The sequence below is a fragment of the Strigops habroptila genome, chromosome 1 (genome assembly GCF_004027225.2).
Source record: "Strigops habroptila isolate Jane chromosome 1, bStrHab1.2.pri, whole genome shotgun sequence".
NCBI lineage: Eukaryota > Metazoa > Chordata > Aves > Psittaciformes > Psittacidae > Strigops > Strigops habroptila.
This window is the reverse complement of record NC_044277.2, coordinates 30,042,840-30,069,932: the sequence shown is the minus strand read 5'-3', so window position 1 is coordinate 30,069,932 and position 27,093 is coordinate 30,042,840. Positions and strand designations below refer to the sequence as shown.

General features: G+C 39.0%; 2 protein-coding genes across 3 annotated transcripts in view; one reads left to right on the top strand and one right to left on the bottom strand.

Moving 5' to 3' along the window:
* LOC115618685 (translation initiation factor IF-2-like) overlaps positions 1–24,894 on the bottom strand; it is a 65,694-nt gene extending 40,800 nt beyond the window's left edge. The window contains exons 1-2 of the mRNA XM_030510490.1: positions 24,658–24,894; positions 23,758–24,614 (exon numbers count right to left, since the gene is read on the bottom strand). Of these exons, the coding sequence (XP_030366350.1) occupies positions 23,758–24,614; positions 24,658–24,894 (1,094 nt within the window). The remainder of the gene's footprint in view (positions 1–23,757; positions 24,615–24,657) is intronic.
* The window catches only part of PKIA (cAMP-dependent protein kinase inhibitor alpha), a 43,488-nt gene continuing 40,655 nt past the window's right edge, over positions 24,261–27,093 (top strand). For both annotated transcript variants that reach the window (XM_030477573.1, XM_030477562.1), the window contains exon 1: positions 24,261–24,343. The gene's annotated coding sequence lies outside the window, so the exon portion shown is untranslated. The remainder of the gene's footprint in view (positions 24,344–27,093) is intronic.

Here is a 27,093-nt window from a genome sequence, read left to right as displayed (position 1 = left end):
CAGTCCCTAACTAATGCTATAATTTAAGTCCTTCTATCTTTGCTACTAACAAAAATTTGTTCACAGCCGATGAGTAGAGGCATACCGCAAGTGGTATTACTCGCATGTTGCCACTTGAGGGCAGTCATTACGTGTCCTCTAATAAAATGCTAATATTCAGTAGCAGTATCTCATGTTTGCAGCTAGGTTGTTCTGAGCCAAACTGTGCCACTGATATACAGAAACAGAAAACGAATACAGACTATCTCTTCTGAACAGCCAATCTTATCTGAAATTAATCTCGGTCCACTTTTAGGAGAGAAAGCTAATAAGCTATGACAAAATTAGCAATCAAGGAATAAGTGTTCAAATAAGAAGTCGAATAGAACAGCTTAAAGAATACTGAGAAAAATTAAATGTTTTCAGTCAGCAAGGCCTGGAGGATTTGCCCTGAAGTATGTAAGGCACTTACTGAAGCAACCTCAGCATTGTTAGTAGTTGTAGTTAAACCAAATCAATAGAAGCTGGGTGATGTTCCTAAAAAACAAGAGAAAAGTGAAAAACAAGTGGGAGATCTTGAAAGCTGGGCAGAATTAGGAAAAGCCAAAACATTATGGATTACCCAACTCACTGCAGAACTGCCAAATACTGAAATAATAAAGAAGTGTTTAAGCTCTTGAAAGGTACAAAGGAAATGAGCAAATGCCAACCTGGGCTGCCAAGATGAAAACCTTGTCATATCGTCTTAATGGTCATCTCATGCAAAATGAAGAATAAGTAAGTGGATATTATGGATTTTGCCACATCTTGACAACAGCTCAGATAGCTTTAGTGGAAGAAAATTAGGGAACTGTGGTTTAGCTGAAGCCATAGTCTAGACAAAACATGCTTCAAAATGTGTATGTAAAGAATAGTTACCAAAGAACTGATAATTTGAACAGTAGGACAGAGGGAGCCCTTATTAAATCTGCAGAGGATATGAGGCTTAAGGTGAGGTGGAAGGTTTGCATATCGCAGCCAGAAGTTCATTCAAAACATATTATAGATCTTTTCCTCCTTAATAAGCTTTGTATTTCTATTTCCCATTGATTCTGCCACTCCATTCAACACTCCCACACTGCTCTCATTCAGAAGTCCCCTCCAGCCACACTGCCTCATGGAGTTAATCCAGCCACATGATCTTCCTGGTTTACTCCGGAAGGCCCAAACTCTACACTTCCAACTTCTTTTTCAAAATCCAGTTCTGCTTTACTGTTAAATTCATTCACTCACAGAAACAAGCAAACAAACAATCAAAAAACCTTCCTTTTCCCCTAACCACTCCTGCTGTGTTACAATGTCCAGAAATATGCTTGCATATATTTAGTGAGTTGAACAAAAGTCATTTGCTATGAATCCATGTTACTTATTTTAAACTGTGTATAATTTTACATTGAGATTCTTATTTTAATTAAGGGTGGGGTTTTTTTTCCCGTTTTCTAATTATTTTAAATTTTCAGTAAAAAGATACATTAATTTGCAAGATAGCCAAAGTCATTTTTTAAACAAACTCGAGTTTTGCAGCAATTAAAGGACTGCTGTCCTTGTTTATACTTCTTCACACTATGAGCGGGAAATGCTTGTATGTACGCTGTGATAAATGTAAGCTGTGCATATAAAATGAGGACAGTCCTTGGATTTCAGCAGTCATTTTCTGTATATAGAAGCTACTGTAATGGCCCTATTGACCTTAGGCAAAAAGGCAGCAATAGGAGCGAAGGCATGATAGAGATGCCTTCCTTTCAGTGACGGAACTTTGATCCTGTACTGTAGCTTCAAAAGCGTGAATTCAGTTCCACTAATGGAAATAACCTTGGAAAGATTATTATTTTGAATGAAGAACAGTAATAAATTTTACTAAAGTACAAATATTGTGTTGAAAAGAGAAGAAAAAGTATTTTCTTCATTCAGAGATACCAGATTCTACAATAAGAAGCACCAGCGGATAGAGAAGATGTTCAGGATTTTTACTTTTATAGTTCCTTAAATGACCTTCACACAATCTATTCAAGAGATCTCTTTTCTCTTGTTAGGGCAAAGGAAAGCTTATGACAATGTGAGCATCATTAAGTCTCTGGAAGGCTGGGCAGCTCTAGATTGAAGGCAGCATCACATCTATTGACTACTGTTCAAAAAGATTCAGGGATCTGAGGTGCTGGTCAGGTTGATAAGGTTTCATATTGTATTTAGAGCTGCCACTTAATATGAAGTAGGGATATTAATAAAATCTGTACTGTATTTGCAATGGTAGACTATCAAGGTTGCCCAGAACATTGGGAGGGACGGACGGAGGAGAGGAATTGTTTGCTTTTCATGTTGTTATCCTCCATCAAAATGAACTGCAAAGTAATTTCATGTTATCTAGCCACAAGACTGAGGGCTACACAGTTTTAACAGGATAGCAGAGAGGCCAGTCAACCCAGCACAAACTGAACATTATTGCCTCACCCAGGAAAGACTTTAGCACTGTGATTTTAAAGAATTCTGAGCTGACCCAGTTGCACTCATTCATTGGTAACAGAAGAGCTCAGTGGCTCAAAGTGGTTTTAAACACAGTTTGCAATCTTGCTTGAGATGAAAGACAGTGACTGCTAAACTTAGGAACAGGCCTTCTGAAAGCCCTGAAAAGAGGTGAGAAAGCTTTCTGAATAGCGATAGTCAGCCTGGCCATAGTGTAGTCTGTATTGTTTAGATACTCTGGAGTTCTATCCAGTGCAGGTAACCACTGTTGCAAGAAAAAGTTTTAAAGGTGTTTATATAGTACTGAGAATAATATAGTTTATACTGCATCATAAATAAGCACTTGCTAAAAGATAATTATTCTTAAAGACTAAATTACAAAACCACATTGCCCCAAAATACATTTCCCCTTCCTAACTTACGAATCCAATTCTCCAGTACATCTATTAGTGAAATCTTTCCTGGGCAGACCTGTGATTCTTTGTAACATTCAGAAACATGTTTCAGGATTGGTTTAATCTTCTGATTAAACCAATTTGCAAACTAAATTTAATTCCATTTAGTTTGCAAAATATTAAATTATATGCCTCCCAAAGCATTATATCTCATTAGTGTTAAACTTGGGAAAAAATCCCAAAAGAATAGTTGGAACAGGTGTTCAAAATTTTTTGGGCCAATAATGTTTCCACAGTATTGATAAAGGGCTGTTTTGTCACCTTTATAATTTTCATCATGATTAAATTTGCAGTTACTTTTGACAAAAATTATGATGCTTTTTGACATTTTAAAGGAATATCATCAAATACTTAATCACAAGTTCTTACTATATTTTGGGTTATTGGCAGCATGTATGTTCTTGTGTATATATTCAGGAGAAACAGAGCTACCTGTATGTCGTGTGATAGAAATGTATCACTGTTTTCAGTAAAATGAATATATTAGCATTAATAATTTGAAAGCATTCTTCCCTCTCCAGGATATTTCAAGAAATATTATATGACTGGTTTGAATCATTAGCTAATGTGAGGCTATACTATCTTAGGATGGGATTCAATAATTCTGAAGTGGAGGCACACATGATCTAATACCAAGCAAACATGGGCAAATTACACATTGCTCAAAGAAATATGTAGTTTACACTATCTAAGACCACATGCTTCTTACAGAAAGTCAATCAAAACACAGTTTTCAGAAAGAAAAAAAATATTTGCATTACTAGTAAGTCTAATAATTCAATAATAAGAACATACAAAATAATGAACAAAAGAAGAAATAAATTATTGCATTCATTATGATGAAGTGGGAGGAAAATTATAGGTCATTATATACTGCAAGAAACATCAATTCTTAGGTTTAAAATGTGCTTTAGTGAAGAACTAGTGGGTTTTAGATAAAAGCAGAACTCAATGAAAGAATGCAAAAACCCATTAGCCTCAAATTTATAAATCATTCTCTTTTACATTTGAATACACCAACACTCTCTCATCCCTTTACTGTGGACTAAGAGAGGTGGCAAGGAAGGTGGTCAGATGTAAGCACTGTGCTGTGGCAAGTGTTATTAGCAGTGGTAGAAAACAGAGTTTTGGAAGAGTGGATTGGAAGCAGCTGGATTTTCCATACCTGAAAATTAAACTCCTGTCAAATCTACCAGTATCTTGGGCTTTAAACACCTATTTTTATCTTTAGCTTAACATAAAACATTGAACAAAATATGTATAAGGAAAAAAAAACATTTTTTCACCACTTTGAAATAAAATTGTTTAAAATTGGAGACAAAATTTTACAATCATACAAGCCTCTGAGGCTGCTGCCCCACATCAGTTGCTGGTACAAACCACCACACTCTCTCTCACACATAGGTACACACATACTCAGATGCACAGAGCTGGCCAGGACTCTCCCTGCTCTTGTAGCTGACCCTCTGCACTCTCCTATCTAGAGACACACAGGCAATCTCCCACTCATCCCCTAGCTCCTAGACCACTTCACCTACTCACCAGCCTATCCAGTTTGATTTTCACCAGCAACCACATATTCACATACCCCAACTCGCTCCAGTCACGGCTTCATGGACACATGGGACCTCCAACCTGTGGCCCGACTCCAGTGGCTGCACTCACACACACAGGAATTTAGTAAGAAGACAGAACAGACTGAACTGATAAAGCACAGGGTATGGCTGGACAAGTGCACCAATTAGGCAAATATTTTCATTTTACCACCCTTTTTTATTCCCTTAACCCTCTATTTCCCACACTTACTTCTCTCCAAGTCACCTAAATCCCTCTCTTTTTCACCTTTGGTTCCTCTCTGAAATGCCATAAAGACTCCTGTGTGATTCCAAGATGCTCTGCCTCTGCACTCCATCATGTGTCCCTCCTTGGTCTGAAAGATGATTTGGAGAGCTGCTCCCCAGGACTCATGGTGATGAGTTTCATGCCTGGGTACTGGGGTTTAGGGTCTCCTGGGGCAGTCCTGGGAGGGGCTCAGAGAAGGTGTTTGCTCCTCCAGAGTGCTTAATCCACGGTCCTGCCTCCCATTGTGCCTCTAGGCTTGTGAAGACGGGTCTTTGATGGGCTGATGGCGCCTGCGATGGGCGTGGGAGTAGGCCAGCAGGGTATTACTTGGCTCCCCCAAACATAGTCTCTCTGTGCTCCTGTGCAGGTGTGCAGATGAGCATCTATCACGTAACCTGATATAAACCAGCATAATGGCACATCAAGCCTCTTGGACCCTGCAGCTGGTGCGTCACAGCCAGTTTTGAATACAGGTATATTTAACAATGATTGGCTGATAAGAGGGATATGAAGCAAAAATAAATGGATAGTTTATTAAATGGATTGCACTCACTACTGAAGCATTACTATCTGCTTAGAAACCGTTCATTTCTGTAGATGCTACAACATCATTATTTTTTCTCATGCTTTTACTTAATTTGTGTTGCTCAGCAGTCACAAGCAGCTTCAGCAGCTGAGAGCTCTGCTCCACTTACCGTCCACATTGTAAATGATGAGCTTCACTTAACATATGCTTCAGCAAAGAATTACAACAACTTTTTAATTGGTGTATGGCACAGGTACGTAATTATGGTTCCTCCCAGCTTTCCTTACATGTGATCTAAATTCACATAAGGCCTGTAAATTCAGATAACGCTTTTAAACTAAAAGAGTTTCAGACTAGATATAAGGAAGAAATTCAGATTAGGTATAAGGAAGAAATCTGTTACAATGAGGGTGGTAAAACACTGAAACAGGTTGGCCAGAGAGGTGGTGGATGCCCTACCCCTGGAAATATTCAAGGCCAGGCTGGATGGTGCTTTGAGCAATGTGGTCTAGTGTAAGGTGTCCCTGCCCATGGCAGGGGGATTGGAACTAGATGATCTTTAAAGGTCCCTTCCAACACAAACAATTCTATGATTCTATAGTTCTATGAAATAATGCTACCAAATAACAAATGCTTCTGACCGTACTGTGTTAGCTGAACTAAAGTGTCATGTGCCACAGCATGGCCTGCAAAGTGCCATAACTATCCACCCTTTATTTGAAGGACTTGTCCTTATTTCAAGAAATCACCTCTATATCCTTTGTTGGTGATATGAGGAAAGGGAAGACTGAAAAAAATTACAATTATGTAGGGTAGCATTACACACTAAAATAAGTTAGAGGAAAAACAGCTGAAGAAAACAGTTCCTTAACAAAAATCAACCACAAAGCACTAAAAAATGTCCTACTTTCATGTTGTCTGAAATCTGTATCTAAATAAAATAAAAATTATTGATGTAGCTCCCTGGTTTGAGACTCTGCATGCTAGAACTTGATTTTGCCCTGAGGTTCTGGGGTTTTTTTATGTTTGTAACCAAAGTAAGGAAACTAGCAGATAAAAAGAAAAATCTGAAAAGGTTAATTAATCACTGCGTAAACAGCTAATACAAGCGATCATACATTTTACTACAAATGTTTAGTGAGTATCACAGGGTAAACCTTTGAAGAAGCTGCAGTTTAAATCAGACTTCAGAATCCTTTTGTACAAGACAGTCTCCACTGTCTTGTACAAAACTACTGAAGAATCAAAGGACTTCAAAACCAGGCACTGGAACCAGATAAGAGATGGTGTCCCTTTGGGCTTACAACTAAGACTAGGTGTGTTTTACAAGAGATTTTTAGAAGATAGTTTGAGGCAGAAGACTACTTCCCTCCTACTCTTCACAGCGGCAACTGTTTAAGAACTGGTTAGTGAAGCAAAGAACTAGGGATGAATGACGTTGTGCATCTTTAGTGAGGCAGAGGTCCTTCTGACAGGCTGCATCTAGGCTATCTTAGCCAGCGACTCCATCATTACCCAGACAAATACGGTGCTCGATATCAAGTGCTATCTGCCTGCTATTGAATATTTCCTGTGCATACATCTCTAAGGGAGAAGGAACCTTCAATTTCTTTAGAATTTTTTTACAGAAATTATTAAAGCCATCATTAAAAAAGATTCTTTTAAAAATACATTTCCAGAGTACAGAGCTGCCTACAAAGCTGTAGGTGGGATAACTGAATAGATTCAGCTAGCTAGTGAGTAAAGATTCCAGATTTTGTATTTATCATAGCACAAATGTTATCTAGTATAGACTACACTGTCTGGGGACTATCTCTCTAATATCAATCAATTACAGAGATTGGCATGGCAATAATAATCAAGGTAAAGACAGGTATTATTTTTATTTGCTTCAGCTACACCATCCCATGGATCATGAATACGATGCTGATAAACTGTTATGAAGTCATACCCTAAAGAGAAGATATACTTTCAGGAGAATACGCTTTGCTCTTTCAGTAATGACAAATATTTTGTAATATGTATGGTTATCCTTTTTACTACGCTTTACACAGCAGTTGGGGGTTGTTTGGAGTAGGACAGCATGCAGGCAATGCAAATCCTCCAAATCTAATATAGCTTCAAAGAACAAAGCTCTTGGTTTGATGTTTTTGTTGGTTATTGCTAACAAATGTGAAAACACAGAAGCTCACAAGATGGCTGCTGCAAAAGCAACTAAGTATACCATATCATTTGGAGTCATTCACATGAATGAGTTGATTGTAATAATAAAGTAGCATGGTTTTCTAGGAGCATCCATGTCTACAATTTGTAAATTTGTATGAGAGAACTTTGTTTATTGCTAGTTTTCTTTTAACTAAGAAACTACCAAAAAAAAAAAAAAAAAGGTCTCTTTTGTGGCTTTTGGTACTTCAAACAATAAATATATCCAAATAATTTCTGATAGTCCTACCTTATTAATATTAAAAAAAAAAAAAAAAAACGAAACCAACCACCAAATCCACTATTCGATGGATTACTTTCTAAAAGACCAATGAAACTGTAACTGAGATTTTGAAAAAATAAAAAGTGCATTGCATTCAACTGGTCTGCACTTTAGCAGAGAATTATCATCTCCAGCTGATAGTGTTAACATCAACTCTGTGAGATATTACTCTGGAAAATTAACGGAGAATAAAAACAAGTATTCACTTTCAGCTGATAGTCTATTTCCTACAGAGCAAAATACATTATGTCATAAAACAATCCTGCCAATGATGTAATCATACATTTCATCTTCCTCTCTCATCTTCCAAAATTTCAGGATAATGGGAGCTATGTCATTTTGTTAGTTTTAGATAATTAGAAATATTGTACATGCCCTTTTATGTCTACGGCTGAAAGCAGCTTAAAATATTTTGTTACTTTCCAATATTGCACTTTTACCATGAGAAGAAACTGCAATTTTTAGTCTCTCTAGAGGTGAAGAGGATGAATTTGAAGAAACTCTCCATGACTGAGAATATTCCTATTTCTTTAATGGCATAATGCACTAATTGATGGTTAGGTACCAAAGGAAAAGTGATGACAAATTATTATAGAGCCTGATGAAAAACTTACTGTGGATTGTTTCACAAGGAATATTTTAATTGAGATTCAGGAGAGTATGAAAATTAGGAAATTAATAGTTTTTCTATCTCTGAATCAGATTTTCTCAAGTTCTTAAAAAGTTTAAAATTATTATTCCTACCTCAAATGTAGTGCTCAAAATAATGATTTTCCTATTAAATAGTCTTGCAGAAATTGCTGAAACTTGCTAAATATTAATTCTGTAAAGGTTGAATGTCAAACTAATTTCAACTACATATCTAAGTTATTAAATATTTTGGGGTTTTAAAATTTTGAAATAAATTAAAACTGGAAGCTGCTTTAAATAGCAATTCGAGACATGTTGACTTGTTTATATAGAAGCAAGAAAATATAGATACAAGAGAAAAAGTCTGAACAGTCTGGAGGAAATGGCATTTTTTCCATAATGACCTTTTAATCTATTTTCTAATCTATTGAAAAAAAAATCTATTAATAGATTAAAATTTAATTTTTATCTATTATTCAGGGGGTTTTGTATCATTTTGCTATATTCGCCATCTCCCTGGAAGTCTCCCTGAGATCTCTGCAAGACCCCAGTAGCTCTCACAGAAATTCCTAACCATCAAATACTGATTTTCAGTGTCCTGTGAATTAAGAATCAGTCAATGACACTTTGTTACTGCTATATTGTAACTTAGCAAACTTAACTATAGATCAGAAATCTGATTTTACACTTTTTTTCTTCTTTAATGACAATGTTCACCAGGTCACTTGATTATAGGTAAAAGGAATGAGGATTTTACCACAAAAGGACAAGTTCATTGCTCCTTTCAGCCAATACAAAACAACCAATTCGAGTCCAGTTTTTCCCAAGGTGACATCAGTATCACCTCCTGACTTTGCCTCAGTTTCTGGCATATGCATAGGCCTTTAACAGCTGCTTTAGTACCACTGTCAATTTAATGTCACGACAGAAATACTATGAATACACTTTTCAATCTTCAAGAAAGTTACAGGAATATAATCTCATATACTTTCCTATAATGGTGTAGAGATCTCCACCTTGGACTTCTCAACAAAGTTGCTGATAATATAAAGAGCTTAAAATGTCAATATGGGCCAAGACCATGCTGAGCGCTTTTGGGCTGATACCTCAATAGACAGCTCTTTTGTGTTTCTGACATTGCATAGGGAGTGTACTAAATCTTTCAATTTTTCACTTTTTTCTTTGACTACCAAAGAGGGCAGACTATCACATTTATCCACTAGTTTCTGCACTACGAACAAGGAAACTTTCCTGAGAGCACGAACTGGGGAATGGGTGGATTCCATCAGCTACTGTAGAAACAGCATTTTCACAGCAAGTCAGCTACACTGCTCTTGCTAAGTCCTTTTGCAAAAATTATCATCAAACAGTAATTAAGGATTTGAGAGTCCACAGACAGACAGAAAGGCATTTCAGGATATGCCCAACCTGTCAGAGAGAAATCTTGCGAATGAAGAACTGCTAAGGCTTTTGCTTTGTTAGAAAGTTCATTTTAATACAGTAGTAAAATATGTAGTGTTTTACATCTATATTGTGCAAGAAAATATTACATTCTAGAAAAACAGTGAATTTTCTAAAGTGGCAGCTAGCCTGTTTCTATGCTGTCTTTATTTAGCCTTCTAAAATGTGTTCTGTTAATGAGATCAAAGAGAGGTTGCTATATTTTAATTCTAAAAGTTGGGTTTCCCTGCTTTTCCCCACCACAAAACTTCTCCATCATCATTTTTCCTTATATTTAGAATATAATATTTATCCATATATTTCATTTAAATGCTCTAATACTAGACGTAACTCTACCACTATAACAGGCATAACTTAACCACAGTAAACTAAAAATGTATCTGTGTTGAGGTTTTTTGCTTCTACTGTACACATTATATCTATCTCTATTAATTAAAAATATTTTTTTTTAAGCTAGTTTTCTAGTTGCCTTTTGCTGCACTGGTGCCATTCCTCCCAAGGTCTCTTCTGAGCTAGAATATTCTCTTTTGTTTATGGTATATACATTCTGCTGACTCTTGCAGATGGTACAATCCTTTGTAGTTATGCTACCGTTTTACAGACATCAACATTGGCTGATCTTATGCTGACTGGTGTGAACTTGGCAACACGACTTTCATAAATGCCAAATTTGAGCTTTGGTTCCCCTTTTTGTTTCAGATTCTCTTTTCTGGTTTGGGATTGGTTGGTTGGTTTTAATTTTCTTCTTGTATTCTCTCATACTCATGCTATCCAAGAACTTAACTTTCTTCAGCAAGTTTTGATGTGGGTTGGCAAATTTCCTTTGCTTGGCAAATTTTAATTACTTCAACAAAAATTAGTTCTTTGTGTTTGAGGTCTAGGACAAGTCGCAACCTGATCTTCCATAAAACCCCCAGAATTCCTGCATCATTAGGTCAGCTGTATCCTCTTTTTCTATCTTGCTTTTATACAGACTTTAAAAAGGTTCATTTTTATGTATATTATGTATACAGTTCTAGTTTTTAAATTCACTGAGTGGGGCGGGCAGAACAAAGGTAAAAAAAAAAACCCAAACAAACCAAACAACCAAACCAAGTGCACATTAACTGTTCCGTTTTTCCATGTTCATCTATGGCATTCCTAGAGGAGTCAACAACTCAAAGTATGGCAGCTTTGAAGTAGAAACATGTCACAAATATCACTCTATACCTCCTAACTTTTCTTTGCTGCTGCCTGCTCATTGTGCTGTTTCATACAGTAAGTTGGTGTGATGGAAGCACCCTCTCTGAGTGAGTGAACAAACAGCTCCGTGGTTCCAGACAGACTGAAACCAGCGCTGCTGTACAATCCACAAGAACTGTGCTGGACCGCACCTTCTCAGGAACCAAGGAGCCTAAGCCATGTCTTAGCAGGAGCTAACAATACCAGCTCGAGCTGGGACTAGACAGAACTAAAACTGCTACAGCTGCACACCTGCACATACCCCAAAAGGAGCAAGTTACCTACAAGTCAATCACATTACACTATTAAAGTCTATAACCTCTCCAAGCCCACTGAGCTCTCCTGTACAGCAGCAGGTTGCACAATGCCAATCTCCTCCTTGAGCAGGGCCACCTCTCAGGGTTACTCCTCGAGGCTGGGAGACCCCTTACCTGGCATCTGATACTTATGATTAGGCCTGAAAGTATACTATATGCTAGTGACATTTGTATATAACCATCTACAGCTTAACTATGGGAAGTCTTTGACTGCTGTCTAAATCATTGTCTAATCACTGCCTAAATTATTATCTAAATCATCTTTTAAATCATTGTCAAATCATTGTCAAATCATTGTTAAATCACTGCTTGATTAACATTAAATTATTGCTTAATCACAATTTGATTGCCATTTGATTTCCACTCAATCATTGATTACCATGTGATCATCATTTGATCATTAATTACACCTTTTTAGGCAACTGCATAATGATAACTTCTCTTCATAATTCACCTGTGACAGATATTTTTTGGAACAGAGTGATAATTCCACTTTTCTGACTTTACTAGATGTCCCAGGTGAAAAAAAAGCAAACCAAACCAAAAAACACAAAACCAAACAAAAAACCCCAACACTTTAGCTATAATATTATTTTGGTAATTTATCATTATTTTGCTCCTTTTCCTGAGTCTTATGCACAAAGATCAGCAATATAGATTCTGATGCGTATAAAACCATCATAATAATAAAGCACTGGATCTACAGAGTTCAAGACAGACAAGGCATTCACTGTAAAAATATTCATGAAAAGTGTTCAGACAATGCATATATTGTAAATCAAACAAGGGAGGAAAGAAATAGAGCTGCCCAGTCCATTCTAAGAGAAAAAACATGCTATTGTTTTCCCATGGCATTGTTACAGACAAAGAATGCTGAATAAGTGATGAACTCCGCTTTGTGTCATTAAGTGCACCAGCTGTATTTCTGAATTCTAACAGTCAACTGAATGATTTTCAGTAACCTTTGTAATTAAACTTTTGCCTTAATTCTTCCATGATGTTCTTTCACATAATGGAAATTTGAATAGCCACACAGACAGCTACCTATTCTAGCACAAGTGAGAGGGTTTTAATGTCATGCTGCTTCAAATCAGCATCGAGACATCAGGTTTCACTGAAATTATGCTTATGGAATATGACATATCATAAATTAATGCAAATTAGCCTAAAAAACATCAGTGCTCTGAGTCTCTTTATTACATATTACTAGCATTACCAAAATACTCTAGGACTTTCCTATAAAATCAGGAGGAACAGGCCTTCCCAAATGACTATTTGTCTGAGCGGTAAATAAACAGAGAAATGGAAGAAGAGAAACCAAGCTACACAGGAGAAATAAAATTGCAAGGGCATGTTCCCTACATAAATAGGCTTTACAAATTATTCACATATACGTGCACATAAATATTGCATAATATTAATTCTAACAATCATCAAGACTATTTTTTCACTTGTTCAGTTTTATTTTCCTCAGTTGAAGGCATTTTCTGACAAAGGAAAGAAAAAAAGGAAAGAAAGAACACCATAAAGCTCCCTGGTAACTTGCAGGGAGAAACATCTTTTCTTCAAGGGGAAGAATGGCTACATTTAATTAGCTGAAGACATGCTGTTTCCAAGGTCTGTTTTTCATATGCAGGATTATGATAGAGATCCTTCCACTGTAACCCTGTTATATAAATGTTTCCTTCCCTGAGGCTGTGTTCAATTTAGAACTGGAATAATGAAGAGTCAATAGGGGCTTGATAGGGACAGGCACACACAGATAAATTTTTGCCCTGTCAGTATTTTATTTTTGGTGAAGCTTTGAGAAAACTTCAGGAAAAGCTTTAAATTCACACCCAGCCATCATATCTACCTTGAATGGCAAGCTGAGGCAGACTTTTTCAGCAGATTCCAAACCTTTAGTGGCTGAACCCCTACCAAAAACTCAGAAGCAACATGAATGCCAGTTACTTTTTATAAAAATAAAGATTGATTCAGGTTTGTTTCTGCTTCCTGGGACAACTTAAAAAACTATGGCAAAGCTGAAGTGATGTATTTGTTGAAAAAAAAACAAATCTTTGAATTATGGAAGACACTTCATTAGCAAAAACAACCATATGGAGGGATAACGTGAGGACCTCCCTTCTGATTTGCTGTGCCATGAAATAACGATCATATTGTTTTATCAGAAGTTCATTACTTAGAATAAAATCAATTATCTAGTTCTTAAGATTTACTAACTAAAATTAAAAATTTTCATACATAATTGGATGACATAAGCTAAGTAAAATAAAATAACTTGCTGCATATTCAGGTTTGGTTGCATTTTTCTTAAAATAAAATTGATATAAACCTATTCTGCAACTTAACCATATACTACAAGAGGGGATCCTGCTCAAGGCAAAAGTCTCACCAATAGAGATACCTGATGTGCAAGGTGTCCCTGCCCATGGCACGGGGGTTGGAACTAGATGATCTTAAGGTCCTTTCCAACCCTTACTATTCTATGATTCTATGATTCTATGATTCTATGTGTGTTGAGAAAAGTGATTATAAAAGCCACAAAATTTAGGCTTTTATTAGAAGATAATACAGTTCATAATCCTTCTTTTTGTGAAATTTGAGATGAGATTGGTTTACTACATTATAAATTTCCTCTTTAAAAAACACCTCCCAAAGCTATGACCTCTCTCTCAGAATGCCATTTGAATAGCTTTTTATGTCATAAGGAAGAATAATTTGACAATCATTTGATAACTGCTTTCCATCTGGAAATGAAGACCAGATCCACAATATTGTCTTTGATTGCTGCAAAAACAGCAGCTGTTGAAAAATTTAGATTTAAACAGTAATGCAAATAGAATTTAGAGTGAAGAAAAAAAAAAGTGATCTTCAGATAATCATTAGAGTGGAGAAAAACCACCACACACTTAACAGAAAATAGTGGTTAAGGCACTCAGAATTCTCAGTTCAATTTCCAGGTTTGTCACAGACTTATCTGACCTTGCTCAAATTTCAGTGTGCTGCAGTTCTTCATTTGTAAAGCAGAAAGGAAAAAAAAAATCCTTTTTCCTTTCTTTTATCCCTCTGTGCATTAATGATTCAGACTATAAGATATCTGATATACATATACACCTATATATACACCCTATGTACACTTTGTATAGTTGCATGAGTTGAGTGCCATATTATGCTTTTTAGTGATGCCAGTGCTGACAGCACCAGTTAGCTGTTTTCCAGACTGTAAGACAAAATTACTTTAGGGCTTAAGTAAGCAGACACAAACTCTAGACTAAGTAGGGCTTATGCAAAAGCCAAGGATGTCTGTGCTCAGCCAGGGTTTTTCTTGAGTATTCCCAGGTCCTAATTTTAGGTATACAAGGAATTCTAAGCACAATGAAGGAAGATAAGTGGTCTCTGGAGACCCACTCCAACTCAGACTTGAGGAAAATTCGGATACTGAGCGTAATGCAGAACCTAGCTGACATGAATCTCAGCTATATTATGTGTATGTACAATACCTAAGACATTGTGGGGTCCAGACTTCTTCTGAGAACTCCTCACGCCGCAAGAAATTAATCATTCTCACTACCAAAGATTATCAATGTACTTTTACTTTCTGGTGCATATTTTACCTCACATCACGGATATGGGGGGGGTTTTACTGCACACCAGGGAATGAAATTTATAGTTTTGATTCTATAGATTCAATATACGCATTGTCCACTTGGAGTTTTAGATGATATGTCAAAGTCTGCCCAACAGAGTTCTTTATCAATGAAGATTGCATCAATAATGGCAAATCTCTTGGTCTATCAATTTTGTCTCTTTCAAGATTAAAAGTACAGCTAACCACCTTGTTTAATGAAGATTGTTGTAAAATTAACAAAATTGTTGTTGCAAAATTAACAAATTAACAAAAGGACATTACCTGTGAAAAACATTCACAGGTAACCACCATTAAACACTTAAGCTGTAGAAATGTTGCTAGTTATCCACTTAATTAATCTATCTTTTATTGCCTTGAGATAGCTAGCATACACTGTCCAAGGGCTGTTTTCAGATGGAGCATGCTCTGCTGCTCCACTGCCATGTAATTTGATGCTGCCTCTGGGAGGTATCACCCATGTGGATATTCAAGACCCATTTTATAGAATTTTATCTGTCTGACTGTTCATATGTCTACAATTGCAATGAACTTCCACATGTTCCGAAATGTCAATGTTCCACCTGTTGTAAAATTTTATTCCCCTGTTTATCACAATAATATTTGAGCTCATTCAAACTGCAACTAAATCTCTTACAAGTTCTTCCCAGGTAATCCTTTCTTTTTTCTGACTGGACAAAAAGTGTTTGCAGAAGGATTTTGTGAAAGTTGTACCTTCCATTCAACTCTTGCTGAAATTCATGCTATTTTTCCAGTCTCTTTTTAATTCTCATACTACAAAACAATATCCCATTAACTTATTGTTGAGAAAGTCATCTCCAAAAAATTATTGTTTTTTCTGTTTCATGACTGATACATTTTGCTCTAGGAACATAAACAGACTCAAAGAAATCCACACTCACAACGTAAGATTGACTTGAAAGTTGTTTTCTTATGGAGTCATTGAGCTTGTGAGTGGGCAAGCACAAGGAGGAGTTACGGAATTTTCCAATACGCACTCAGAAGTGAAACAGCAAAATTAAACCAAAAATTACAAGTCAATTACTTTTCATAAAACTATGTTCAGAAGGAAAATATTCACTAGCATTGATACAGAGTCACTAAAGTCCTTGGTTTGAGATTCTTTTTAAGCAGAAAGCCCGAACACCCCAACTGCATTAATCAAAACCACTGACCAGCTTTGGGCACAGCACTTGTCAGTAACAAATTTGCTTCTTTTATTCTATTGGGTAAAAAAAATAAAATAATCATGAAATACACACAGCTATACAACAATTAAAAGATTTCTCAGGAAACAGGCAGATGCGTTAACTGATGCAAAAATATTCCTAAGGATGACTATATCAACCAATGTTGTCCTGACTGTACTGAAGTCAGGAATTACACTTGTACAGGAAAAGACAGGAGCAGGAACATTAATGAAAGTTTCAGTAGATGGTACCCAAAGAAACAACTGAGAACTGCAAATGCCTTGAAAACCAGAACTGCATATGTTTAACTGCCACCTACTCATCAACTTTTAAAAAACTACAAGCAACCCACAAGCTTCTGTTATTTAGAAAACTAAGATTAGCCACCATCCAAAACTGAATTTATTTTTTTTAATTCTGAATTGAAGAATTTTGCCCAACAATACTTCACAGAATGGTATACAGAAAGAGAAACAGGAAGCAAAGCTAATATACAGAATCAAAACAATTATTGATAAGAATCAAAAATGAATGTTTTGTCTAAATTGCTTTAGACAAAGTTTTAGAGGTGTTGTTATGGTAGTAAGAAATCTGCCTAAAACCTGAGTCACTGGTTTTGCTAGGTTTGGGATTAGGAAGAGATGCATTTTTCTCTGGTCAGACAGACAGGGTTATCATGTTTCTTGGCTGGTATAACCTAAAGTATACAGGATCACAGTGGCACATTTTTGCTGTGAAATTCTCTGCTTCTGCAAAGGCACCAGGTTTTGGCAGCTCTCACGGTCTTTGCTTCTCTCTTTCCTGCAACTTTTGGTAGCAATTTTTTAAATTTATTTTTTAAATTAAAGATCTTATCTGTGTTGCAGGATGCTATCTGCTGCATTGCAAAATAAAGACCGGAGAGGAGAATCTTCTGGACAAATCTCTTTGTAAAAGCTTGGACATAAGAATAAGCACCTGGACTCATTGACTCCAGTCTTACATGGGTTACCTCACTAAAACAAACGGGTGTAATGGAAGAAATCCATAAGAAAATCAGGATTGAAACTTCGCAAAATTTTAAATCTGTATCAATGACAATCAAAGAAACACAGACTGTACATTAAATGCTAAATATGACTGCAGGCTGAAATCATGGGAGTATTTAGTAAGGCAGAATGACATTCAAGTAAAAATGAAATGTGGACACTGAATACAAATATATACTAAGAATATCCTACCCATTATAGGAGTTACTGACCACTTTGGACTGGACTTTTTTATTCTTGATTATAACTATACCAATTTTAACCATTTGATCTGTAAATTTCAGAACTGTATGAGCTTCAAAATGTACTCTAATGTCATAAAAGAATTATTTTTTCCAAAAATTGTCAGGGTAACTCCAGAATAAAAATAAAGCTAATGAGCTCTCTTTAGCCCACATGCCTTAGATGAGGAACTGAACTAACTGTTCAGGTTCAAACACATCCAAATCCTTAGAAGTCTGAAAACTACATATGCTCAGAGAGATTTGGGAAGTTTTAGCAACAACCACTTCTGAGAGCCCACTCTCACAAAGCATGCTCCAGAGCAGACCCAGTAGAACTTTTTATTAACTATTTAACCTGGTACTTGGAAGTTTTGGCCCTGGAAGTTTCCACCTCTTTTTTTCTCCGACAGCCAACTCTATCTATCTGTCACCAGACTGCATGGAAGAGGAAGATGCAAAGTTCAAATATAAAGGAGACATGAGCAAGGAAAGGATTCTGCTAAGAGTACTCTGGCTCAAGCTTTTCAGAAAGAAATATATGGTGACACACCAAAATGACACTTGGCAGTTGTGAAGAGTGAAGAGGAAGTGAGATTGAACTACAGAGCCTCTAGTTACTTGTTCGACCATATATTAGGAAGCAGAAAATCCTACGATCTGGAAAGGAGCTATGTTGAATACTAGGCAGAAAGAATGAAGAATGACTAACATCTCTGGGGTCTGTGGGGACTGGTACAAGAAACCTGAAGATGGGAATTAGGTTGAAGATCCAAGAGGATGAAAAGGTGGAGTTAGGAGAAGGCATGAACAAAATATGTCAGGATTTTCATATTTTTGCTTTTCCACTGTTGACAAACACTTGTGGAATCAAGAGACGAAGTACAACATCTCACTTTAATATCACAGAATCGTAGAGTGGTTTGGTTCGAATGGGCCCTGCTGTGGGCAGGGGCAACTTTTACTAGATCACTATTTATTCATGCAGAGAAGTAACCATACTGAAGACCTTTGTAGGTATCAGAATTGTCACATGACAATTTTGGTTATTTTTTTCTTTAAAAAGAACATATTCCACATGCTACATCTAAAAATGTGAAAAACTTAAGGCTGACAAGTCAAGCACTCAGAAAATATTACGGCTAATGCCAGAATTGAGAATCCTAGTACAGTCTTTCTCCCCTTATGGCATATGCATTATAACAGCATTACAATATTATTATAAGCTACTTTTCCCACTTGGAAGGATGCTTTATATTCCAATGCTAGTAATGTATTTTTAAGCACAGAAAATGCCACTATGAGACTATTATTCCTACAAAGTTTAGAAAATGTATAAGTAAGTAATGAAGCTGACAGTATAAAATTAGAAAACCCAAGCAGGTTGCTATTAAAGTGTTAAGAAAAACAGACTCCTTTGTACTAACACAATGCTGGAAGCCCCAGGAGGGGAAAAAAGGGAACACATCTGTTCCTGTTGATGTCAGGAGGCTAAGGGCCAGACTCTACCCCTGCACACTTAGGGTAGAAATGGGTCTTGGACATAAAAGTCAAAACATTGCAGTAGAGCTACAAGTATCGTAAATTACTATCAATACACTTTGTAAGTGCCTAACAATGTTGTACAAACTGAAACAGTGACAGTCCCTACCTTGAAAACTTGAGTATCCTAGTCTAAGAAAATATGCAACCAGCATTGAGAGGAGGATACTGACAAACTCTGGCAGAGGCTGTCTGCATTGAGTTTAGTTATTCTAAACTGTTTATAACCAAATCATATTACTTAAAAATTCCTGTTGTTGAAGATTAGAAAGTAATGTACTGAATGCACTATTGTTTGCTTTGTAATTCATATTACTATGATAGTTATCAAGTGATCAATAGGAATTTACTTGAATAATGCTCATGAAAAGACTTATATACCTTCTACATAAGCATATGCTCACATATGCATGCATGAGCAACAGTGTAATGAAATATTTCCTAATAGGAGAGCTTCAGAAACCTCTGGTAAGCTATCAAATACTGCTATACAATCCGTGGCATGGATTTTTGATGCATTAAATGCCTAGGTAAAATTGAAACGAAAAGTAGGCCCATGGGTGTTTACTTTGTCTCTGAACATAAACCAAGAACTCAGAAAATATACACACGTTCCCTAAGTTAAAGAGACACCAAAGTCAAACCCAGAGGCAATAGATGAAGTGATCCACTTTACTGCTAGAATTCACAACTCATGTATATGCACACACTTGTCCTGTTTACACACTTGCTACAGATTACTCTGTGGATGGACTTGATTCTTGCCATTTGTTCTTATTTTTCAGATTAGCATATGGCTTGCCACATATTTACTATTTGGCCACTTGATTGAAGTGTTTGCAAGTCACTGGTTAATCACAAAGGAGAAATAGCTTTCTATAAAGCTATTTGATAACTGTAATACACTTTCTACTGAGAAGTGTCACAGCAGCAAACTCAGATAGGTAAGCAGAAATATAGCCAGGTCAACAAAATTCCATATCTATACTATCCTCATTTGCTATGTGATAAAAATACATTTTCTTTTCTCAAAAGTTACAATATTGCTAGCTCAGAGTCATACTATGACCATATAACGGTTCTGAATTTTCCATCTTTTCTGATTTCCAGCTGATGCGTCTCTAGCGTATAGTTAATATTTTTGGCTGTTCTCCATTAAAATTTCATCCCAGTTCTGTGATTTGACTCCTAATCCACTTAGTATGTTATTCCAAACATCCTGTATATTGATAGCGTTTCTTGTCCAGACTACTATTACACTACTGAAAATACTAAATAAAATCAAATCCAAGATTACTCCTTTAGAACTGCTACCCCTAACTTTTCTCCAGAATGACATCTTGCCTTAACAGGACAACTTGTTCCATCTTTCATATTCCTAGTCTCTTACATGTACACTATAGCTACTTTACACCTATCCCTATATTCTGCAGTTTATCAAATGGGTTCCAAAAACATCCCTGAACTTCACTGTTGCACGTTATTACCAATTAGCTCATGTAACTGAATTTCCTAGGTCTCTTCTCATTTTTTAAATACTGGTACTGCCTGACAATCTCCAGGAACAGGGTACCACCTCTGGCTTACAAAATCTTCTTGAGACTTTATACCGTATTTTTTTCCATTATCTTTAGATGGAAATTTACTCCTCTGACTTGGAAACATTCTTTTGATTTTGATTTCACTGTGAAAAGAGTAACATCCATTTGTATACATTCATTCATTCCCTTTTATTATTTCTCCTTCACTCCATCCTTTACTCCAACCAGCAATTATCAGGAAAGCAAAGTACTCCATTTGAGGAAGAGAGACTAGGTTTTTCACCCCATGCTCACTTGGGGTGAAAAAAACGAAAAAAGAGCTCAACTTCTTTATTTCAGGATTTCTTTACATTTTTACAAGTGATGCACATTTTACTGTTTATTATTTATTTTCACAATCTAATTTAATCTCACCTCACTCTTGCTATTTCTAATCTATAAGCCACAACTTTCTCTTCATTTGTTAGTTGACGGCCTACTTCTAGTATCTTGTTAGAACCCACGCACTTTGCAGTTAAGTCTGGAGTTCTTCCTTATACATTGTTCTTCTCATATAGTTATACATTAACACCTTGCACTAACCTTAAACATTTTTCTTCTTATACATCGTTCTTCTTTATTTCTTTAATAAAGAAATTTCCAAGCTTTCCTCATCTTCAGCTGTTGCACTGATTTCACTAACTAGTTCCTTCTGTTTTCCCTACAGCTTACCCTTTTAAAGTTGAAATGCTTAGATTTCAACCGATTTGTGTTTATAGTTGCATTTATTTTAAACTGATTGAATCCATAATTACTAAATTGAATATTATATTCTCTAAGTAGAACTGGCTCTCTGAATTCTGCTAAATGATGCACATCTATATGTTTTTCTAATAAAATCAAATCTGGAATGTACTGCTACCAAAGAAATATTAATACTTCTAATAATAATAGTAGTAACAATAATAAAGATAATAATAATAATGATAGTAATTATTCTTACTTTTGCACAGACCAAGGATTTTCTAGTATACTAATAATTTAGTGGATTGTGTTAAAGCGGCTGAACCATGTAGCCCAATAGAAGAGAAGCTGCCATGACTCCATTTTCCCAGGTCTAATCAGTCGCAAGTCTGAGCACCTATTCCTAATAGGCACACACACACTATGCATGTGTACACAAATATAGATATAATTATGCACATTGCCAACCACACAGATCAACATAGACACAAACACTCAAGCAAACACAGATGGCATGAACAGTCTAATCCTGTCATCCTCTCTGGCATGGGTCCCTATGACCTGAGGTGTGACTCCTGCTGCTGGGACTTACACCCCATACACACACACATAGAGAACAAGGAATCCCCTCACCCAGTAGAATAGTTAGAAATAGAGTCTAGTGGGAAGACAGGAGATACTGTGCTGATCAGGCACAGGGCATAGCCAGACAGCATACTGATCAGCAGCCCATTTACACAGGACAAGCCCTACTTACCTCCTCATCCCACTATTTTCCCACACTTGCTCACTCCCACATCACCTTGATCCCTTCCTTTCCCTGCCTTTGGCTCTTGCCCTAAACATCCCATAATAACCCTTGTACAATCCCCAAATGCTCTTCCTATTATGCATCCCATAATATGTCCTCTACCCCTAGGCAGTAGCCCCTCAATCTGTGAGATGACATACACAGCTTTTTGTTTGGCTGCTGGGTGTGTTGTTCCTTTCCCCCCGGCAAGCCTCATGGGGCTGAGGCTGCCTGGGACAGCCCTGGCAGGGGCTGGACAGGGTCTCCTCTTCTCTGACCTGGTTATTGGGGCTCCCCTGTATGCCCACATGCCCTTGAGTTTCTCTGTGTATGTGGAGATGAGCCTTTAATCACCTAACCTAACACACTGTAAACAGAGCTTAAATATCACTGTTGAAATGCTTCCAGTGCTGCGTGTTCAGGCCTGCAATGCCAATCAGTTGAGAGGTTCAAGGCAGGGAGTAAACAGGAGCAGCTGTAGGACTGCACACGTAACAGGGACAAATAAGAGACACTGGCACAGTTAAAAGCCCCACCATAACCACAAAATCATTAAGGTTGGAAGAGACCTATGGAGATCATCTACTCTAACTCCCCTGCCATGGCAGGGCCACCTAGAGCAGGTTACATAGGAACACATCCAGGAGAGTTTTGAATGTCTCCAGAAAGGGAGACTGCACAACCTTCCTGGGCAGTAACCACTATAAAAAATAAACACAATGAATTTCCAAAAGGGAACTCAGGCTGCAAGTTTTTGTATTTCATCTAAGAGACAAAGATCCTTACCTTTATGAGATTCCTCTCCCCACTTCTGCTTTCCCTCATCACTACAGACAACCATCCCATCTATGCCCAGGCTGCTCTGGCAGCTCTTCTGTTTCAGACCTCGGCAGCATGGAAAACATTAACATTTGCAATTCAGATCTACTCCAAAATCTTAGCGAAGCACCACTTCGCTACCCGGCCGACAGATCAGACACAATGCCTTGGAAACACCTGTGTTTTGTGGTTTCCTGGGAGCTCTTCCCGTGGGACTTTTCTTGACCAGACACAGCCCTGCCTTGATGTGAAATATGAAGAGCTTTCAGACTACGATGATTTGGCAATACACGTTATCTACCTGAACCGGACTACCTGGTGTTATTGATGTAGCAGCATAGCCGTGCTTGCCCTGCATACGGCACGGGTACATGGGACTGTAAACTGTGACAGGAATCCAGCCTTCTTCGTGCGCCTGTCAGCTACCCAGTACGTGCACAGCACTCTGTAAGTAACAAAAATAGGCTTGCTGCCTACTGGTGGATCTTAAAAATACCAGGACGCCCTCGGTAAGGAAGAAGTGTGTCCCGGTGACCTTGAACGCTGTGCCTTTCCCCGCTCTCCCCTCCCAGGCACAAAGCAAGAGCCAGTGGCAAAGAAACTCCCCTGCACCCCAGGAACAGCTGCAGTTTTAGGGGCACAGGCTGCGCAGCGCTTACGCGCCCTGAGGCCGGGAGAGGAGAGAGTTAGGCTCCACGCACTAGCACGAGGGATTACAGCGGATTTTCCTTCAAAGCATACAAACACACAAACGCGGAGCCCTCTCGGAGGAAGGCTCTCTTCTGGCTCCAGCCCTGCAGCGCTGCGGGAGGCAGCCTGCCCCGGTCCCCGCCGCTTACCGCGGTACGGCCGGGCTGGGCACGCCGGCGCAGCCTCGGTGACGGACGCGGGGGTGGCGGTTCGAGCGGGCCCACCGAGGGGAGTCCCGAGGGGAAAACGCTGGCCCGGGGCGGAGCGGCCCATCCTGCCGCCGTGCCAGGGGAGGGACCCCCGACCCGCAGCCGCGCCGCCGGGGGACCGTGCCACCCCTCGCAGATCTTCGGGGAGCGGGGTGCGTGTAGAACCGCGGGAATGCCGGCCCCTCTAGTGAAGGTGGAGCGCCAGGGTCCGGCGGGGCTCGAGAGGCCGGGCGGAGGGGCCGTCTCCCCCTCCGCGGCGAGAGCGGAGTGCGGCGGCCCGGGGAGGGGGCGGGGAGGATGACTTCATGCCGCCGGAGCGCCGTGAATTTAGGAGCAGCAGCTGCCGCCGGCGGGATGTGGGGGTGAGGTGACAGTGTGAGCTGCTGCCGGCTAAGGGAGGGGTAGTGCCGGTCGCCCCGCTCCGCCGAGCCCGGGGGCTCTGGGCCGCCACTGGCAGCGCTGCGGGACGGACGGAGGAGGGGAGAGACAGAGAGGGAGGAAGATGCGCTGAGACGGTCCCTGAAAGGTGAGCGGGAGCTGCCAGGGCTGAGCGCGGGGGCGGGCGGTGAGCGCTGCGGTGCTGCTCGGCTGGGGAGCCGTGGTGCTGCCGCTGCGAGCGTCCCGCCTCGGTTCACCGCCCGCCTGCTGCCAGCGCGGCGAAGGCCCCGCCGGGCCGGGCTGGCGGCTCGGGAAATCGCGGCCGTACTGCGTGCGCGCAGGCAGGGTCTGGAGCTGTGCTGAGGCACGTCGCTTCCTCCTCCTTTCTCCTTTTGTGGCTCCCTCCAGAAGCAGCAAGGCTGCCCTCTCAGAAGCGCCACAGTGTTGCGTTTTATCTTTTACTGCCAGGATGCGCGGTGGCCCCGTGCCAGCGCTCTGCTCGGCAGCCCGGGCGGCTTTCCTTGCCCTTGTCAGGAGGGATTCACTGGCGCAGAGGGGGCATTTTGTCTGTGGTGTGGCATCGGACGGGCGCAGAAGCGGGAAGGACTCTGGAGCGCTGCGACAGGTGCAGGGCCGTGCTCCCGCTCTTCTCCCGCTCTTTCCAGTCCGATGTGCGCTCCTCAGGTGGCGGGAAGACATCTTAGGGCAGAAGGGTTTCAGGGGAGCACAAGCAAAGAAGGTTGTCGCCTGATTTACATTCCTGGATTTGGAAATCGCTTTGCTAACGGGAGTGATGAAGTTGCAGAACCAGTTCTTACACCAAAATGGATTACATTGGCTTTTTTCGGGGACTTCTTTCTCTGTTTTTTTCCTTTTTCCATTTTTATCATCTAGCACAAGGTTTGGGACAAACAAAATAGCAGCAAAATTCAAATGCCTTTGTTTGCTAAGTGAAAGAATTACTGAGTTGCTCTTACATCTCTTACCTGTAGAAGTGGAAAAACAAGAGTACAAACAGCATTTTAGCTTGGCTATTGACCTTGCACATAATTTGTGGTACGTACACAGGTATCGACATTAGATGAATCTTGAATTAGTGTAGAAGGGAAAAAAAATCTGCCTGGCCTATGTGTCTGTTATGTTGGTGATTTCTGGGTTTGTTTTTCCTTTGTTCTGCTCTAAAAAAGGTTGGCCTAAAGCAGGCACGTCAATACAGGAGGCTGGGGTTCGCATGCAGAGGCAGATCATTACAATGAGTACTGTCTGCATGTAGTAGTGGTTAATGGTTCTATGTGGTTTGGTTTGGAAGCAAAAACAATGATTGTGCCTCTGGGAAGAAAAGGATAGGATGTTAACCTGTTCTTAATGAAAAAAGGAAGCAGGATATTGGAAGCTGAAGGTTATCTTATTCAATATCTATTTACTTGTATATTCATATTAAAAGATCCTGTTATCCTGTGTGTTTACAGAGCAGTTCATACAGTTGTGGGATCCCCTTTTCTGGTTGAAGTCTCCAGTCATGGAGCTAGAGTGATAGAGGCAATACTTTGGGAGGTAACAGGCGGTTGCTTGATCTGTTGTCATTTCTGGGGCATGTTTAAATACATGTATTTGTCTCAGTACTGTTGCTGGGTACAGAGAAGGCGAATGATGGCAATGGAGACAGGAAATGTGTATAAAAGACAATAGAGGCTTCACAAGGCTGAAACAAAGCATGACTGGTGAATTGTGGTGTCAGAAATCAGTTCAACAGACAAATCTTTGCTCTGAAGAATACTCATAAACTATGACCCCAAGTAAACTTTTCCCTTTTAAGCACTCTGTAGCATATCCAATGTATGCATTTCAAGCTAGGAAAAAAAAAAAACCAAAAAAACCACCCAGACTAAAACCTCATTCCGTCAAACCTGTATCTTTCATTTACCAGACATTTACTTTGTTCTTGTAAAACGCTTGGGAGTCTGAGTTGTGGTATCTCTACTGCTTCTTCCTTTCTAGAAAAGAGCATGGCTCACTCAGCTGTTGGAAAATTGCAGTCATTTGCCCATTTCTCCTCTAATTGCCTTTGGCTGGAAGAAAAAAAAACAAAAACCAAACCAAAACCAAACATGTAGCTGAGTTCAGATACTTCTTTGGTTAGTCCACCCATTCTATAGGAAGTCCATTTCCTCACTGAAGAGAGCATCAAGTAATGGTCTCCCATTCTGTTGTTGCAAATGCAGCGTAGTAACGTAGTATGAGAACTTGCCAATGCTGACACAAGTTAGCACAGTAAATTTGGCTGTTTGTGCTTGTTGCAAACCTAAAAAAAAGTTTTAAGGACAGTTAGTTAATATGTTTTAAAACAGTGTGGCATCAGGGATGAAGAAGTAGCTGACCAAGAGCCTTACGTTACCACAGATGTAAACGTATATCTGATTGGTTTGACACTGAAAACTTGAATTGCTTTTAGTTTTATCTTCTGTGTACTCCGAAATCAAGTGGTGTGGTCTTGTAAAATGAGAGTACATGTGCCCATAGAAAAAATGTATATCTAATTATCAGTGTGAATTTAGTTCGGTGGTGTAATTGGTGTAAATCCAATTCCTGTAGACTTCTCTTCCAGAACTCCTATTCCTCTTTCTGTTACTGTAACTTCAATACCTCTGCCAAGAAAAGAGAAGCATCTTTATTGTGGTTGATCTGGGGCAACAGCCCCGCTGACTGGAAGAACAGACTAGTTGGCCAGCTGGTGATGCCAGACAGGCTGGGTAGCAGCTGAGATTTAGCTGCTTTTCCCTCAGAGGGTCTGCTATTTTGGAACTCTTTATCTGGGCTCTTTAAATTTGTAAGAGCTTAATTATCTTTGATATTTCTAGGCCACAGTCAGCCTTTGAACCAGCAGGTTAATTTGACCAA